Source organism: Polyodon spathula, chromosome 19, assembly GCF_017654505.1.
Source record: "Polyodon spathula isolate WHYD16114869_AA chromosome 19, ASM1765450v1, whole genome shotgun sequence".
Taxonomy (NCBI): domain Eukaryota; kingdom Metazoa; phylum Chordata; class Actinopteri; order Acipenseriformes; family Polyodontidae; genus Polyodon; species Polyodon spathula.
In genome coordinates this window covers 3,576,880-3,595,615 of record NC_054552.1, presented here as the reverse complement: position 1 = coordinate 3,595,615, position 18,736 = coordinate 3,576,880, and the positions used below count along the sequence as shown (strand labels likewise).

The following is an 18,736-nucleotide window of genomic DNA, read 5'->3' as shown; positions in this document are numbered from 1 at the left end:
CCTGTATTTGCATTTTGAATGAAGTAAACTAGGCATAAACACTGTAATTGTTACCATGAGTTTACAACTAACAAAATAGTTATGTGTTCCATTTTAATATGCCTTGCTGGTTTCAATTTATTTAATTGAGTTGCTGGAGTGGATCCAATATTACAGAAATGAAACACAGTCAGTCTACAGCAGATGGCATGTATGAACATGGGAAACCTTCTACAACGACTTGCATGTATTTTTAAAAATGTGCTTGAAATGGTTACTTATGTGTTGTAATGTTTGTAGTTTATGCTACAATATACAATATGCTAATATATTAATGTGTCATGTCTTATCCACCAAGGTCTCTTGCCATTGCTCTTGCACTACCATTTTGCATTTGCATTGTAGTGTATCACTGCATTGCTGATGGGATGGTTTGAATTGCATAAAAGTAAGTCCATGCATCCCAAGGCAAAGTTGAAGATGATATCTAGGCTGCACTACCTTGGATCAGAAACATAAATCTAATCCCAAAACTTATACAGAAACAATTACTGTACCATTGACCATTTGGTTGAGTTTAAAATAAATCGTCATTAATACTGTAAAACTGTAAGCTCCGAGATGAAGTATGTGAACTCGTTTCGCTGAAAATGACCATTTTATCAGGCAGAAGAATGGGATACTGCTGGACTACTATAAGCTAACAGGAACCCCATGAAATCCGTTATGAATGGCTACAGAAAGCCTTTAAATGACCCTGTGAGACAACCCACATCCTGTCACTAATTGGTCCAGTTGGCCTGTAACAAGAGCTGTGTTTCTCCTCATCTCTGTTGCTTTCCCAATTAAATACAGATGAGCCTAGGACTGAGTTGCATTATTCCTGGATGTTTCTTCTATTGGTATTCTGGCTGTCAGCCCAGGATTCCCAGAGTGATGTCATAAAGCAGTGACGGCTTACAGAACTTTTTAAAAGAAAAGGGCTTCAAAAACACAGCTTAGGGTTTCATTATAAATAAAGGGTCACACCCTGTTTAGTAGTTCTTTAAAAAATTACATCTCTATGCTATAATTTATTTCACGTCCAATGGACTGAACTGCTCACAGTGTTGGCATTTTAAAATATATCTTTGCGTGATATCCAAAAATATTATTCAAAGGATCCTTTGTGAGGTTTCAAATCCCAACAAGAGCCAGTACCGTGCATATGAAAAGAATACCTTCATTCCTCCCACTCCCCATCTCAGAGACAAGACTTCACTACTTTTGAGCTGAAGCACCAGACTATGTAAAGGGAGAGACACTTTAACTACTCTCTGCTCCTTGCTAACCCAGACCTGACAGGGAGATGAGTCAATTGAAAATGATGCCCATCTTACCTTTGAGGAACTTTTAAAATCTGACATTCTGGTCTTTCACTTCAGTAATTTGCATGGATTTGTTTTGCAGCTTGTCTGTGGTTGAGCTGATGAAAACAAATCGAGAAGTATTCTTTTATATTGTTTTAGAAATTCAAGTACGTTAATACATAGACTGTTAATATTGTGTCTACCATTAAATTTCAATAAAGTAGTTCACTTAAACAATCAAGTTGTGGCCATTTACTGTTGAACAATGTTGATAAAAGAAGAAAAAGGAACAGGAGCATATTTTTTTGCACAGTATATTTAATAAAATTACCTGACATTTTTATATCACACGGAGGCTGTCATTAACTTTTGCTTTTACAACAGGTCCAGGTTACCTTCAGAAGAAACCATGTCTTTCAATGTTTGAATATCAGTTCCCAGGTGATCTGAAATCTCCACACGTTCATTTTTATACTAAATGGGTGTGCAAAGTTATAGTGCAGACAGGAGATAGAAAAATCAAGGGCTGTGGTCCAGGCTACAACTCCTGCTTTCCTGGACTGGATACAAACACAGTTTTATGTTTCTGAATGGTCAGTATGCCCACCATATCGACAGCTATGGACATAGATCACTTGGACAGCTTAAAAACGCATGACAAATAATCACACTTTAAAATAATGTAGAGGAGGTAGGGAGGCTTTACATAGCCTGTTAAGAATTGGTTAAATAAAGACTTACTCAGAAGTAAAATGCTTATTAGAACTAGATTTTTAAGTAGTTCGTTATAGTTGTCAAATATTTTCAATTTTTTTTTTAGACTTTTTATATTTGAGGGCATACTTTTCAAAACATGCTTGCCCGTGTACAGACAGTGGCCCGTTTTTAACTATCCAACAGGGAGGTGTTCCATTTCAATGTAGCCTTCAGCAGCCAATATTCCACGTGGGCTATAATAATAAATATTCATGGCAGGGTTTACAAACCTCGTTTCTCCTCTTGCTTTCTACATATTTTGGAAGATTTTACCTTTAATTTCCAAAATGTATGTATTTTTATTTTTTTTAATATGACCCATATACTTGAAAGATAACCATTTTTTTTTTACTTTTCACTCTGTTTTGCGGTTTAAGGAATCCTGCTTTCTTTTTTCATTATTAGCCCACCTACATGCACATAAATAAATAGGTTGTTTTCCCTCAAGGGGACTGCTTTCAAACCCACTGTGAATTATATCACATTATGTTTTCCTTAATGTAAAATGCATTAATGAACCTCACAATGAAGATGCATACTTGTGTTCTGTATTAAAGTTCCAACTTATTGCAACCTTTTGCATTGTATAATCAAACCTATAAATTAATAATACTGTTGCTGCTATATTCATTTTTGTGACCTGCTTTTGTTTAGAAAAAAAAGGTGACTATTTACTATTTGTATACAGAATCATAATAAGAGTTTTACAAATCTAATAGATTTGTAGCTGGATGCTGCATGTGTTATTAGCTACTGTAGCTAAGGAACTTGTTTTGTTATGAATTAGTTGAGTGTTCGCTGTCGGTTCCTATCTATACAGTTTATTCACTATGAAAAACGCTTGTTCTAGTAAAAATGACAACACGACATGCAATGAAATTGTTTGTGTGTGCTCCAGACAAACGACAATGGTCCTGGAGCTCCTGTTTAGAAAGACAAATTAAGGTTATCCATGACAACTTCACAAACTTGTTCATAGAAGGATGTAGGAAATTGACTAAGACCTTATTAAAAAAACAAAAAGAAAACATGAGCAAGTCATAAATCTGTAGGGCAGCCTATGAGTTACTGCTACAGATGTGGTGCATTCCCCCAAAAAGCACATGGAACCTGCAAGAAAGTTGCTATGAAAGCTGTTTTAGTTCTTTTGTATTGTAAAAGTTAGCCACCATAGGATAGGGCCTTGCCAAAAAAACAGACAATGATCTGTATCTTTGTTTTGGCTGTGTCTTCCTCAGGTGAAACTGGAGGAAGCGCTGTGTAACTGCACAATAAAGATTATATATATATATATATATATAAATAACAATACAATTTTTACAAACGTATCTGCTAAAGTAGGACTTTAAAAATAAATAAATAAATAAATAAATTGGCACTAGGACGCTTCCCTGCTAACCCAATCCCCAGTAGAGATTTAACTAACTCAGTCTGGCGAACAATACACCTCAATGTATGTCCAGATTTAAATCAAACAGGGACAAACTGTCATAAAGTAATCAAAAAGGGTTTATTTGCACAGACATTAAAACAATAAAAAAAACACACCAAAGCTGTCAACTGCTGAAATATGTACAGTAGTATTAAACGCCATGGATATGTAAAAAGGCCATGGATATGTAAAAAGGCCATGGATATGTAAAAAGGCCAAAGTGTTACACATGGTGAATCTTTAGCACCACGCAGAGGCAGATGATGGGGAGAGATGGGAGAGAGAGACAGAGAGAGAGAGAGAGAGAGAGAGAGAGAGAGAGAGAGAGAGAGAGAGAGAGAGAGAGAGAGATGATCCTTAAATACTGACACAGCAACTCCTACGCAATAGTTTAGAAGAGGTTAGAAGGGGATGTTTAGATTCAAAATCAGCTGTTTTCCCTTATCTTTCTAATGCTACACTAATAATCGCGTCTTTTTTTTTTTTTTTTTTTTTTGATAACTACACATGACCCCCCTCATCCGAGAGTAGCAGCACCACCCAGGGCTAGCGTGTAGGAATTTCACTTATTTTCCTCCTCGGATGGAAGAAGTGGGTACGCAAGACAGATGCTTTCCAGTGATGCCCATAATACAAGAAATGGGACCGAATCTCTGCCAGTCTCTACTACACCCAACTGGACGGCTGCAGTCTTCTTGCGCAGATCACTAGATCCCTTTTCTGCTACAGAACTAAAATAAGGCAAGTATATAACAAAAGACGAATGTATGTATGTATGTATGTGTTTGTTTATTTATTTATGTATGTAGGTATGTATTTATATATGTATATATTTAATAAAAACGATCAGATATGATTTAGATAGTTAATGGAATGTTAGTACCAGGTTGTGTGAGCGTGTTTGATATGGTTCTGTATTTGTGCTAAATATAGGAATGTATAAATAATTCCATACCAGTTGATGACATATTTTATGTAACAAAGCTTAGTTGATCTTTAAGTGCAGCGGGTTCAAGTAACCAATAGACACCTCACCTCACTCATGTGATGATCGAGTTTACCGTTTTGCCAGCATACCTTACAATGATACAGGTGTGAAAGTAGCGAACCACCAGTGATATTCCAGCATCTCAAAAGCAGGTTTTCGAATAAGAAGGCAAAAATGATATCGATTAAAAAAATAATAAACAAAATACATAAAGTGAGACTTTTTCTTGATTCGTTCATGAATGTTCGACCCCCAACAATGTCATACAGTCAAAACTAAAAAATGTAAATGTATGTCAAAGTGGAACAGTGCTATTTAATAATTTGCACAAAAAGCGTGGACATTGCAGGCATTAATAACATTAGGTAGATAGACCACGTATGCAATTCTGACTGCTACCCACCAGACGCGGTGCAGCATGCGTGACTGTGCAGGGCTGTATCAAATGTATAGAACCTATACATTTGATTAGACCTTTCACACCAGAGGCGAATACAATACGTCCGTCAACTTGAGCAATCAGAGAACAGCTTCAATGCACGTGGTCCAGCGCGGTGAAGCAGTATCCAAAATGACGGAGGAAGAATTAATACTTTGTCAATAAGAAATTGGAGTGTCCAGCGTGAAAACACAACACGAAGTAATAAATCAACGTAGCATCCAAAGTAACACTATAGCATTAAAATGTGCAATACAAACGATTGCAGTGTCTAAAAATAAATACATCATCAAAAATATGGATTGTAGCGTTATAGGAAAGCGTAATCAAATCAGACTGCGAAGTCTGTCATCTGATGTGAAACCACCGAACTCCACGTCTTTGTCATCTGAACCTTCATCACTCATGATGCTGTCAGTTTTGAGCGCAATTCTGTGCAGAGATCGTTCAAATCGGGGTGTTGACGCTGCAGAATCCTATAATACTGTACTAACAGCGGGTTTAATAGTTGGTTGACAGTATTAATCACAGTTTTACTGCTGTCTGTTGATCATCTACATTATTTACAGAATCTGACCAAACCAAATGAGAAGCGATAGTTTCATAATAGTAATACATGTTACTGTAATTAGTTATCCCTGTTTATCCAGCAGGACAGGGTTTGGTAGAGACGACAGCGGCAATGTGAAGTGTTAGTGCATTAACCTAGTGAACCCTGGCGCTCCTCAGCAGTTTATTTTAAAAGCATTACCCATTGAAGAACCCGAACTGCATTATCCACAGCGATGTGATTAATGCAGATCAATGCACAAACCATTCACACTAACTGTACTGGACTTTAGGTTCCCAGAAAACACTAAATGTTGTCAAAAAGCCAAGAACAAGAGTTTAATTTGGACTGCTGTTTCGTTCCTTATTTAAAATGCTATTAATAAGTCTTTGTATAGAGCATTTTGTATTAAAAGTTTACCAGCTGATCTAAATAGCCATTCATTTTCCATAGTATTTTCAATATTGTCTTTGTCTGATTAGGTTCTGTCACCGATCTGAGCTAAATCATACAAATTAATTCATACGTTATGCTAAGAGATAAGCAACAGTAGTACTTGTTTATTATCATGGTAATTAGCGCCCAGTGATACCCACTTGCTAGAGAATCCCCTGAAGGCTTATCCAAAAATACTCAATCAATAATATACCAGATTATGTTCCTAGCAAGCAGGATACCCTTCATGACTTTGGAGGGTTATTGATGCCAGTATTAATGAGTATTCTGTTTCATATAATTGCAGGAAAGCAAGCACCTTACATTACTATTTGCTTTTAATTATCAAAGTATTTTATAATTCAGTCATGTGGTTCTTATTAATATTACATTTACAACTATGGCCAAAAGTTTAGCATCAGCCTATTAAATCAACAAATTTAGCTACATAAACTTGAATGAAACCGGCTGAATAACGTTCTGTTAACAGCTTGAATTACTTACTGATTTGTAGTTTCCCATATACTTAACGAAAAATTGGCAAAAATTGAAAAATGTGACATTTCAAAATCTAACGTGAAACACTGTACTACTATTATGGCTTCCAGTAGATTTTTGCAATATTTTGTAATAATTTTCTTTGATTAAATGCTGTTAAATAAAACGTCTAAATTATGTTCATATAGTTTTATTTTTAAGTAACACCTCAATGCTAAAATCCTAGTTGGTGCAAAACTTTTGACCACAGCTGTATAAGGTTGCATCTTTGGTAACAGCTTACATTTAATACAAACTTTATGACAATTCCTTTCTGTTATTCATCTGTGAAGTGGCGTCTGTGCTTGACACTTTATAAAGGCTATAGAACGATGCAAAACCTTTTGCAGACAAAACGCAGACGAACAGAAACAGCTGAGCGGTGTACATCAATTCTTGTTCATTAAGTCATCACAGAAGTTACCACAGGTTAAACATTTCTGACAGAGAACCAATTCTGCCTTGCTTTTGGGGGAATTAAATGTGTTTTGGAGAGTCTTTTTTTCCTGTTACGCCTGTTTACTGCAAAACATGAATAGACTTTCTGTGCTGTGTTTATTTGTCTTTTTCCACAATCCCTTTTTTTCCCTCCTGTTTGCATCACAGATTTAAAAAAACAGGTCTCAGAGTCTAAATGAAGGCGTTCAGCCATGCAATGTTCCTGGAAGGCTGTTCTCCTGCTTGCCTTGGCTTCCATAGCGATTCAGTACACAGCAATCAGGACATTTACAGCTAAGCCCTTCCAGATCTGCCCGGTGCCTAATCCACAGAACTGTGGTTTAGGACAAGAAACTGATTCCTTTGACAGACTTTGTGATGAGTATCCTTCCTTTACTTACAATATCACCAGGAAGACGCATATTCTAATCCTGGCTACCACCAGAAGTGGTTCTTCTTTTATTGGGCAACTATTTAATCAACATTCCGATGTGTTTTACTTGTTTGAGCCTCTTTACCACGTGCAGACAACTCTAATTCCCCGGCTGTCCCACAGCAAAAACACTGCGGATAGGAGGGTCATGCTGGGTGCCAGTCGTGACCTCCTGAGAAGTCTGTATGACTGCGACTTGTACTTTCTGGAAAGCTACATCAAACCTCAACCGGTGAACCACACGACGGACAAACTCTTCAGAAGAGGAGCGAGCAAAGCGTTGTGCTCGCCGCCAGTGTGCGACGCTTTCCATCCCAGCGAGGTCAACATCGAAGAAGGGGATTGTGTGAAAAAATGTGCTGCTCTAAACATTACCTTGGCCACGGATTCCTGCAAAGACCGGAGACATGTTGCCATAAAAATAGTGAGGGTTCCAGAAATCAACGATATCAGGGCTTTGGTGGAAGACCCTCGGCTAAACCTAAAAATTATACAGCTGGTTCGAGATCCCAGGGGGATCCTGGCCTCAAGGATCGAAACCTTCCGAGATACCTACAGACTGTGGAGGATCTGGAGGGCTAGCGGCAGGAAACCGTACAACTTGGACTTGTCCCAGCTGACGATGGTCTGTGAGGATTTCCTGAATTCCGTCTCCACTGGGCTTAGCAGACCACCTTGGCTGAAAGGGAAGTACATGGTGGTGAGGTACGAGGATCTAGCAAGGAACCCTCTCAAGAAAACCAAGGAGATCTATGAATACCTGGGAATGTCCCTGGACAGTAATGTGGTAAAGTGGATACAAACCAACACCCGAGGAAACAATGAGTTATCAGCCAAGCATAAATACGGGACAGTAAGGGACTCGGCAGCAAATGCTGAAAGCTGGAGGTTAAAACTCTCTTACGACATGGTAGACTATACCCAGACCGTTTGTCACCAGATTCTAAACCAACTGGGTTACAGGATGGTAGAATCCCCAGAGGAACTTAAAAACACCTCCCTGACGTTGGTTGAGGAAAGGAATTTTTCACCATTTTTGTAATACTGTACTGTAGTTGTGGGACAACTATTTTTGATATATTTATTACTTGCCTTATTTTTCAATTTTTTGCACTATGATTCCAAAACCTTGAAGGCATCTTTTTGGATACCCTTATTTCTTACAAACAGCACAAAAATAGATTCTGAACTGCGTAAAGCTAAAAATTGCTGTTTACATTGCGAGAATAAACAAAACAGTAACACACTGACAAGCAGGCATCCACACCTTGTCTGATGTTTTTTAAAAAGGACCATAATGTTTACTCAACAATGAAGCAAAACTCAAGCACCATTATCCTCTAAATGATAATTGTTTGCTGGCTGTTGCATTAACAAAAGTGAATGTCGTTGCTTGTCCATTTTGAGTAATTGGACCAGTATGATTCTGTGACAAATCTATTAAATACCTGTTCAACAAACTTTAAAACATGTGCAATAAAAACCAGAATGTCGCAGTTAAACCTTATTTTTGTTCTATAAATTTTGAGAAAGACAAATAACCATAAATGTCCATGGTAAGCTGCAGCTACATTCCATTACAATTCTCTGGAAGTCTGATTCTGTGAACTTGAAGTATTCATACATTTCTCTTAAGAGTATTATTTAAAAAAAAAAAGTTGTAAGTGAAAACATGGACACAGTAACAAAGTCAGCAAGAAAGTGCATTTCTGTGAGAATTCTCTAGTACTTCAGGTGGGGGCTAAAAGGTTAACCCTACTCTGTAGTTCATGAATTATGAAAATGTTATGTATTTTTTTTTATTTTATTTTCACTCAACCCCCTTTAATAAGACGCGAAGGCCATATTCCAACTTCCATTTAAACAGGTGGATTTTTCTCCTGTGTGTGACATATATGTATGTCATATCCCATGCAATAACAAGTTAAGAACATAGGTCAGCCACAAGACAAAAAAAACCCCATTCCAATATAAAAATGACTATAAAAGATTATAGTAATAATGAACACAAACTAATAAAGCACTCCAGTTATGTTCTTTCCTGGTTTCACCTGTCATGGATATTATAGCTATTATGAAGTAAATGTTTTAGCCCTGTCTACTTTTTCTAAATATAAAGTACATTAATAGTCTGTGGTTAAATGAGTTCATTTTCAGAAAAAAATAAAAATAAAAAAAAATAAGCCTTAGTCTACCACTGTGCGTGTTAATCTTGGCACACAGGTATTGGATTTCATAACAAGGTTGTAAAGATCTTGCTGAGGTTTTGGAAGACATTTTGGGCAGTGACTAGAAAGGGAAAAAAATAACCTAAAAACCCAGAAAGCACATATTGCTTGATATGATTTTATTTTAGGCTGTAATGTTTGTACCCTTGCCTCTGTTTTGAAATGCCAGCTGCTATACCTGTTAAATAGGCTCTTGTTAAACAGGGTTCGTTTAAGTCTTGTTTTATGTCTTTATTGGTCTGTAATGGTACAGCAGCAAAACTGTTTAATTTATTAAAGAGTACATGGTTCTGCTTTGTGTCTTGTCTTTTTTACTCCAGTAGAATGCCAAATGAAAAGCATTATTAACCTTCAATGTCAATTACTTCTGTGTGATATGTTTTAGGGTCTGTGTACACAAACACATACACACATAAATGTGCTGTAACTGTATCATAATTATACCAAAACAACCTTGTAAATAATTTTTCCCATAAAAAAAAGCAGTGTTGTAACCTGCACACAATCTTTCATATTGTATTTCCTGGTGGGCTTTAGTGTTTGTGTAAAAAAAACAACAACCAAAAAAAAAAAAATACATTCCAAATGTCCATGTTTTCCAATATATTGTACAGCGTGTAAAGTATAACAAGTTCTTAGCCCAAGTACATGGAACACAATTGATTTAATTCTCATTAAATACTGTGCTCCTTTTTAGGTAAGGATCATCATCAATAACCTTTAGGTGACAATAATACAAATAATAATAATAATAATAATAATAATAATAATAATAATAATAATAATAATAAATTTCTGGGGGGATGTTTTGGTTTTGGGAATTTGACTGGCAGCCTTGTAATATTGGGTCAATTGCAACAAACTGAAAGCAGCGTACTAACTGGGGATGATCCCGTGGTGTACGCAGCTCCGTACTAAACTAGTACGCAAGTTAAATACCAATTGCAGCGAACTTGGCGGCTGAAGTTAGTCACCAGCTGCGTACTAAAAAAGGTCTCAATTGCAACAAACCTCAAAATAACTGCTGCTGCCCTCTAGAGGATACTAATTGCGAGACTACGTTAGTCTAACCCTTTCTATAGATTAATGATTTATAGTACCGTACTAAGTGAAACAAAAGTGAAATATCCCAAATGTATTGACAACTTTTGTGACTGAACAATTCAGAATCACAAATCCATGTACCTAATATAAGAGACATAATTACTTGTGTGTGTGTGTGTATATATATATATATATATATATATATATATATATATATATATATATATATATATATAAGTATATATATTATATACATCGCAACCTATTAAGGGGGTCAATTTGCAATTATATATTTGTGTAGCGTTGGAATAAGTTTCGTGACATTATAACACAGAAAACTATACCCCCACACTAATCAAATCCCTTCCACAAGTGGTTAAAAAGAAAGATCTACCGCCAAAAATGAATTTATTTTTGAACAGGCCTATTACAAATTATAAACTATATTGGAGAATCAATAATAAATTGAGAAAACCGCACATATTATGTAAAAATTATTACTCACCATGGGACTAGAATTGCAATTGTTTAATGTCCGAGAAGTAACATATTTAAAGTTTTAAGTTTTAATTCGTCCGTATATGTATACTTGTGTCAAAGTATGCTTTTAGTAGCCAATGCTACATATTAGTAGGCTGTAGTATGCATGGGGTAAGGGTCAAAACTGGTAGGTGATGCAACATAACAATATTAATACACTCGTAAGGTGTCGCGGCTCTCTTGTATAGCGGATCGTCGCTGGAGGTGCCGGGTTCAGTCTCTGCCTGTGCAATGCATATTCTTTTTTTAAATATTTAAAATAAATAAATTAATACTGTATTCAATGTTTAGACTACATACAACACCAATCAAGCTTGTCGGTGCTTGTGGGGGTGTCTCATTTTGATTAAGAAAAAGGGGCAATTCAGTAGGCCTATTTGTTGTGTGTAAATATACCCTTTTCAGTTTAAAACTTAAGCATGAATAAATCAAAATAAATAAAATAATTAAGATGTTTAGGTTTTGTTAAAACAAAACAAAACAAAAAAAACAACATTACGAAAAACATCACTTTTAAAATATAATTTGTACCAAATCGCTCAGATTTTGAGCCCCGGCCCTCTTCAGTTCCTGTTTGGAAGCACACCAAAACAAACCACAATCCTTAGTACCGTACTAAAGCTGGAGATCAGCTAGTCCCCAACTTTGTTCTGCTTCTTTCTTCGTTGTAATTGGTATTAAGTTAGTAAGCAGCTGTAAACATAATGGTAAAGCTTCAGGAGGATAAAAATATCCGACTCAAGGTGTGCCTATAATTATTTTCACACATGCAAATTATGTGCACATCCTGTTTCAAGCTTGAAGCACTAATTCATATGTTCAAATTCTAATTCACATAGCTAAGGCAGCTCCAGCTGCCCTTTGGCAAGTTACTTGAGCACACCGCAGTGTTGTTGTGTTCCATTCTTTTCTTTGCGGCTTAAGTCTGGGAAAACCGTTTAGGTGGTGCAGTTACACAGCAAGACAAACGCTCAGAAGTGTTCACATAAACAAGTTTCTTATTTTAAATCTCAAGGAGGTCCTGAAAAGATGCAGGCAATCTTCTCCAAATATGGAATACCGTGGATGTTTCACTGTAAATAGTCATCTAAATAATGATTTGTGTATCCTTAATGCTAACAGCGGGCACTGCTTATTGTCTCAGTAAGATGCCACAAAAACTGAATAGATCCAAGGCAGACAGACAGACAGAGATGCAATGGAGATCAGAGTTGGAGGGAATTCCTAGCAGTGGCCATAGCATTTACATTGTGAACAGACTGCAATCTGGCTGATTTGCTTGTTCAAGGGATAAGCAAATCAGACAAAGTTATAACAATATAAACCCGGACAGGGAACGCTAATACACAGAGATGGGAAATAAAACTAAAAATAAAATACCTGAGGGAAATGAAAAGCACACAGGAAGGGAATGGAGCAATCTGAAATCTGATGCAAGAACAGAAAAACAAGAGGAAATATAGGAAGGAAAGGTCATGGGGAGGAGAGGAATATATATATATATATATATATCTATATATATATATATATATATATATATATATATATATATATTTTTTTTTTTTTTTCTTTAGAGCGGCAGGCAGGGAAATAAAAAGAAAGCTAAGAAATAGATCAGCGGCTTGGAAAATACGTCCTCAAGTTAAACAAGAGTAAAATCAGCTACAGTGGGAAGCAACTCAGGTTTGTCAAATTGTGAACCGTTAGATGGGGCAAAAGAAAGAAGCAAGACTATTATTTTTTAGAAGCCCCTTTTGAAAAGGTCAAGCCGTGGACACAGCCTTGTGTGTGTGATCAGAATACAAAGCATTCTCCCTTCTTGTTTCAGTCCTGTAACACAGCACTCAGATTCCTCTGTATTGCACAAGGGCACAATTCCATGCCAACTGCATCTCCATTCCCACATGAAAGCAAAAAACAACTTTTAAATCACTTATAATTTTATATATCATTTCAGAAAAACCTGACATAAATCAGATGGCCAGCTATCCCATATGATGCATTTCGGGTCTTCGTTTGTTATAAACAAACCCAGTCTTTGGATCACTGGAACATGTATATTCAATAATGTATAAACAAATACCTATGTCATAATTGGAAATGTAATTAAAGACAATCCATTAAAATACAGATTAAAGTTTATTTAATAGAATACAGCATCAGGTTTGCAAAAATAGTTCTATAATTGACAAAATCTAAATGCTCTTTTAGTTTGATTTACAGTACTAGAGTCGACATTACAATATTCCCTACGTTGCCTTTATGTGTAGAACAGGAAAAGACACAAAATCTTGGAAGAAAAACATATATAGAATATATATATGTGTATATACATAGCTACAGCCTCATAAGCATGCAATGTACATTACTAACATGCTGAACCAGAGAGTTCCATTGCAAATATTACTACCTAATGAACAAAAATCACAGTGACTTATAAGTAGATAAAGTAATTGGATCAGGAATGAAAATAAAACAATAAAAATACACCAAACATCACATTGTCCTTTTTGTCGTATTTTAACAGGACTGAGAAAAGACCATGTTGTAGAGGAAAGCTCTCCTAACAATGGAGCTAACATAGTAGATTCCTCAGCTTCAGTAAATCCCTCTTTTAAAAGAACACACTGTATTTCTTTGTATCACTAACACTCGTGAATACCCACTTCTCCGACTGGAATTGTATTAATTCCTCGAATGTCAAACCATTTGATGTAATTAACCCCAAGGGAAAAGTAGCACATTTCACCATTTCGCTAAACGACATAGGCACATTAAAATGCATATATGCAAAAACAGTGTACACAAGGTTACGGAATAACATTAATATTTTCCCATACCCTCAAATCTTACCCACACACTGGGTATGTTCACCCTTGCGATGCTTAAACAATTGAAAACAAAACAAAACAAAAAAACAGATCTCTGGTACCATGAAAACATTTGAATGTTCTAACTAACTAAACGAATATGCTGCTCAATATTTCAAAGTAAGTTTACTAAGATTGTATACAGTATGTTGAATTCTGTGCCTGGTCCACTTCTACTGGAAGGAGGCACAGCGTTAAAAATACATTAGTAGGTACATGAAGATGCATTACACGACAAAGCAAGGTGTCTAGGGCTATGTATAATATATATGTTTCAGGATGTTCGGTCATAAAAGGGATGCATTCTAAGATCAGAAGGCACTTCTAAACTGACAGACATAAGGGTGTTCATTATAAAGCCTTGTGAACATGGAAGGTTTATTTTCAAAATGTAAGTCTCAGGGACTGTAGCTCATTCCCTAGAACAAGGATATTGTGCATAGCATTTCCACGAGTCTCACTTCACTAGCAAGCCTGGCTGTACTGTAGATCGGAGAGCCTCGTCTAGCCCAAGAGTTTTATTTTTCAATTTGGTCCGAGGCAAAAGATCAGTCGGTGGATATTAACGTGCATGAGAACGAGTTGGCAGTGTCCTACTTTAAAACCCATCAAAAATTGAAAATATGATGAGGCATCCTGGGGACAGATTAAAATCTGTAAGCTCGCTCCCTCCCTCCCCCGCCACCCATCAGAATCCAGATTTAGCAAAATAATTATCTGTAAACAGTAATTTAGCAAACCGTGTGCACTGTGTTGGTTCATTTGTATGTCTCTTAGGTTCATATAGAAAGTTTCAAACACATTTTTATTGTATTTTTCTTTCTGTCTAGAAACTTGTACAAGTACTAAGCAAGAAAGGAGATCTTATTTTTTATAGTGAAATGACAATAGCACTGCAGGGATAGACTACCTTAAAAGAAAGCTAATACATCCTGCTGGTCACTTTCTCAGTCAGTACCTACCCTGGTACAGTCACTTATCTATACTCAGGTGTATCCCAGATGTATCCAAAAATAAAGAAACACAGATTACAGCACACATGATTTAATCACACTTGTCCTTCTTCTTTGGTGTGAAGGGAACTTTGCTGGCGACAGCGGAGCCCACAGCCCCAACTCCTCCAGTTACCATGGAGACGCTTCCTTTCACCAAACCGACACCCGCTGCAGGCACGCTCGTCACTGCTGTCTTGGTGAGCTCATAGCTTTTGATGCCAACCCAGGCAACCCCACCTAGAGTGGCTCCCACAGCTCCCCGGGTCATATTGAAGAGGCCTCCCGTTACTCTCCAGATCACTCCAGACTCTGCTTTTGGGTGGTCTTTGTCAGAATCTGAAAGACAAAAAAAAAAACAACAACAACAGTGTAAGCACACATTTATTATTTTACACGAAGATATTGTTCCCTCTAAAACAGCTTAACTTTAATCACAAGTTGACTCTAAGCAATCCGGTTGAAGGTTTGCTAATTAAATATTAATATTTGCCAATGAGGTGAACCCAGGGGTGACTGTGATTACCTGAGGTAAGCACATTTTTCTGAAAGATATTTGGTAAATACTGCTGAATATCAATAAAGTTTTGAGTGCCTGGAAATAGTAATCTTAGCCCAACTGAATGAAAACAAAAATACACATGTAGTGGTTTAAAGTCCCAGGTGAATTAAATCAAGAAACACTTTCTGAATATCCCCTTAATGTGTTAAATAATACCCTGCAAAGTTTACAAGAAGTGCCATTACATTGTGTCCCGTGTTGTTTGTATTTGTTGGGACATGGGACAACACCAGATACAGCAAAACGTAGTAGTGTGTTTCTTGTAAACACTGCAGGGGGTCCTGAAGAATATATTTAGATACACACTTTCTTACAGCCTATAGAAAGATCCCTTTTAACCCTAATGTTCTTGGGATACTGTTAAGGAAATGTCTGAAAGGCATGCTTTACCTTGGCTGATGCAGAAAGTACAGTGAAGAGCCTAGCATTCAATTGCAAGCCTCTGGGGTATGAGGCATTATTGGTTTGTGTGTGCCACTGCATTTTATTAAACAGTAATTCTGTGTTATACCGGCATTCCTACTCACAAAAAAAAAAAAAAAAAAAAAAAATCAACTACTACAGCAACTGAAAACAATGTTAAACCAGCAGTTACTAGAATTAGATTATCTCCTAATCATCATGCTTGAAAAAATAAAGACAAAGTATGCACAGCACACTATTTTTTAACTACTGTAACTTATTTCTGAAAATATGTTTGCATTCATTAATGAGCGAGTAGAATTTAAACCAGGACGTGACGTTAGTCTTTTTCTAGATGTTTTTTTTTTTTTGTAATATATCTTCGCAAGCAACAATAATGAATGACTATTTAAGATGCTGACAACCCCGCCCTCCCCCTGCAAAAAAATAAATAAAAACACCTCACAGCTGGATCCACAGGACTGCTTTACAAATAAAATCATTGATTTCAGATTGTGAAGTTAGTAATTCATTATACACACAGACACCCTCCCCAATTTCCCCATCTGTAAAACTGTAATAGTAATGATAAATGGGTTCCCTGGGACAACTGCATAATGTGACATAATGATGCATTTACTGTGCCATGCCTTGCTATCATGATGTGGTGACCACATCACACATTTATCAGCTACTCTGCCTAGCCAGACAAAGCCTATTGAAAGGTCCCTTTACACGACCTGAATTAAAAAAATACACCCCCACCCTCAAGCATGTTCTCAGTTCCTTCTGAAGGTTTCTATTTGACTGCTTCCAAACACCTAATAATCCTGACGTCACCTTGTTCACATGGCTTAAACAATCTTATTTTTATGTATGTTTATTTATTTATTTTGGTATGCTGTTAAAACTGCAAAGAAAAACACTGCAACAGTCTGTGTATTACAAATAAATGAACACACACACACACACAGCGACTTTAAACATCATCTCTCACCAGGGCTTGTCTAAGAATAAACATCCAGGGCAAATGTAACAGTTTCAGTTCTAATGAGCATGCAAGTGATTATGCAGAGGGTTTAACTTCATCCAGTCGTGGGCTCTAGGTTTGTTTGTTTTATGGTTAATGACACTGGCAAGCTTGTAAGTTGCTTAGAATTTGAAAGTGTAAAAAATTGTATTTTCACTGTAATATTCCAATGCCTGTTATTGTGATTATTATTGTTAATGTTATTCTACTGGTCATACTAGTGTATTATGTATCATGCATGTTGTTGAGCAAAGTGTATTTGATATATGATGGTGTACTGCTGTATTTAGATTACAGCACTTCCCTTAATGACGTTGCCATAGCTACATGTGGAACAATAGTTTTGTTATAGCCATATATTCCGTAATCTTCCAAGAGAAGGGGTAATGCTGATGATCAGTCTTTACTTGTAATGGTTAGGGATTAGAGAATATTAATGACAGTGATAATAATAATGAGTAAACAATAGAATAGTTTAATGATCGTGTTTGTAAACAAAGACAGTATCCATGCAGGTTAAACAAATATGCAAACTGAGAAGAAACATGAGTAATGTAAATTAGATGAATGTTTACTGTAAATGGAATAAATGTTAAATAATAGAGTATTTTTGTAAAAAATGATTCAAAGTGTACCCGGATATTGAATAATTAATTAATTATTATTCAATGCCGTGTCTTTCCTTAGGAGGGAGCGGTAGTATTTGGTGGTCAGTCGTGCGAATGTCTTGTGAATGTCAGTCCTTGTATGTACAACCTGTTAGTCATTTGCAATCTGAGTGAAGCATCCATTACGAAAGTAAATATTTATACCTGTGGACACTAGCAAGTTGCTGTTTCCCACATTCTAAATACCTCAGTGTTCTTGAGAGAATAATGTGATTGTGGTCGGTGGTCACACACCATAACATTAATTCAAAATAGTCAATAATATGTGTTTTTTTTAAATATATGCCATAAAATTGAAACTGTGCGGCATTGAAAAAATATATATTAATTAAAAACATCTGCTACAAATCAAGGATCACTGTATATCCCGATAGCTCTTCCATTCTGAGTGCAAGCTATCGTTCCATTAAAAAAATGTGAATGGGGCTGCAGACCTAAATATGCATTGGCCCGAGGCAACCCTGGGCCAGCACAGTAAAGTGAACAGGGTTAGTTTAACTGACCTATAAAAGAACAGGGCAGATAAACACACTTTAGGGGAAAAGCATTTGGTTCTACTGCAGTGTGGAAAGTACTGCACTGTAACTAAAATTTAACCCACAGGACAGGCCAATGAAATATTACAATTGAAGTTTCACTGCTTAACAAGCTTGGGAGTTCTTCTTTGGATAGCTAACACAGCTGTACAGAACTGGAAAAGATCTTCCACAGCTTCGGTAAACAACATGTTTTCATTCAAATCAGTTCATTTAAATGTCATGGTTTGTCTTGCATCAGCTTAGGGTGAGTAGCTATCGCAGTTGTCTTTTCTGTAACCGCATGATGCGTGGTTGTTAATACTTAAAATCACTGAATAATTATAATAATTCTAATATGAATACAGTAATATGAAAATTGAGAACCTGGGGTTTGAATGAAGGTTTATTCAGAGACTGTGAAACATAGATTCAAACATATTAACATTCTCACTCAGTTCTGTGCTCCAATTTAATCAAGGGTCTGCGCTTGGACAAACAGCCTTCCTACCACGGCTTTTGCAGGTCAATTTTATGAAAAGCTTTCAC

At 36.4% G+C, this 18,736-nt stretch overlaps 2 protein-coding genes across 3 annotated transcripts in view; one reads left to right on the top strand and one right to left on the bottom strand.

The window, feature by feature from the left end:
• Positions 1-3,863: 3,863 nt before the first annotated feature.
• Positions 3,864-9,857, top strand: LOC121294449 (carbohydrate sulfotransferase 1-like). The gene is made up of 2 exons (XM_041218138.1): positions 3,864-4,257; positions 7,072-9,857. The coding sequence occupies exon 2, from the start codon at positions 7,116-7,118 to the stop codon at positions 8,376-8,378; it is 1,263 nt and encodes a 420-aa protein (XP_041074072.1). The 5' UTR covers positions 3,864-4,257; positions 7,072-7,115; the 3' UTR covers positions 8,379-9,857.
• Positions 9,858-13,274: 3,417 nt separating this feature from the next.
• Positions 13,275-18,736, bottom strand: part of LOC121295045 (transmembrane protein 263-like) — a 48,677-nt gene continuing 43,215 nt past the window's right edge. For both annotated transcript variants that reach the window (XM_041219338.1, XM_041219337.1), the window contains one exon: positions 13,275-15,349. In XM_041219338.1, coding sequence (XP_041075272.1) covers positions 15,063-15,349 — 287 coding nt within the window. In that variant the 3' untranslated portion in view covers positions 13,275-15,062. The remainder of the gene's footprint in view (positions 15,350-18,736) is intronic.

Excerpts from the sequence above, each read along its gene's own strand:
- LOC121294449 (XM_041218138.1), top strand. The coding sequence starts at position 7,116 with ATGCAATGTTCCTGGAAGGCTGTTCTCCTGCTTGCCTTGGCTTCCATA.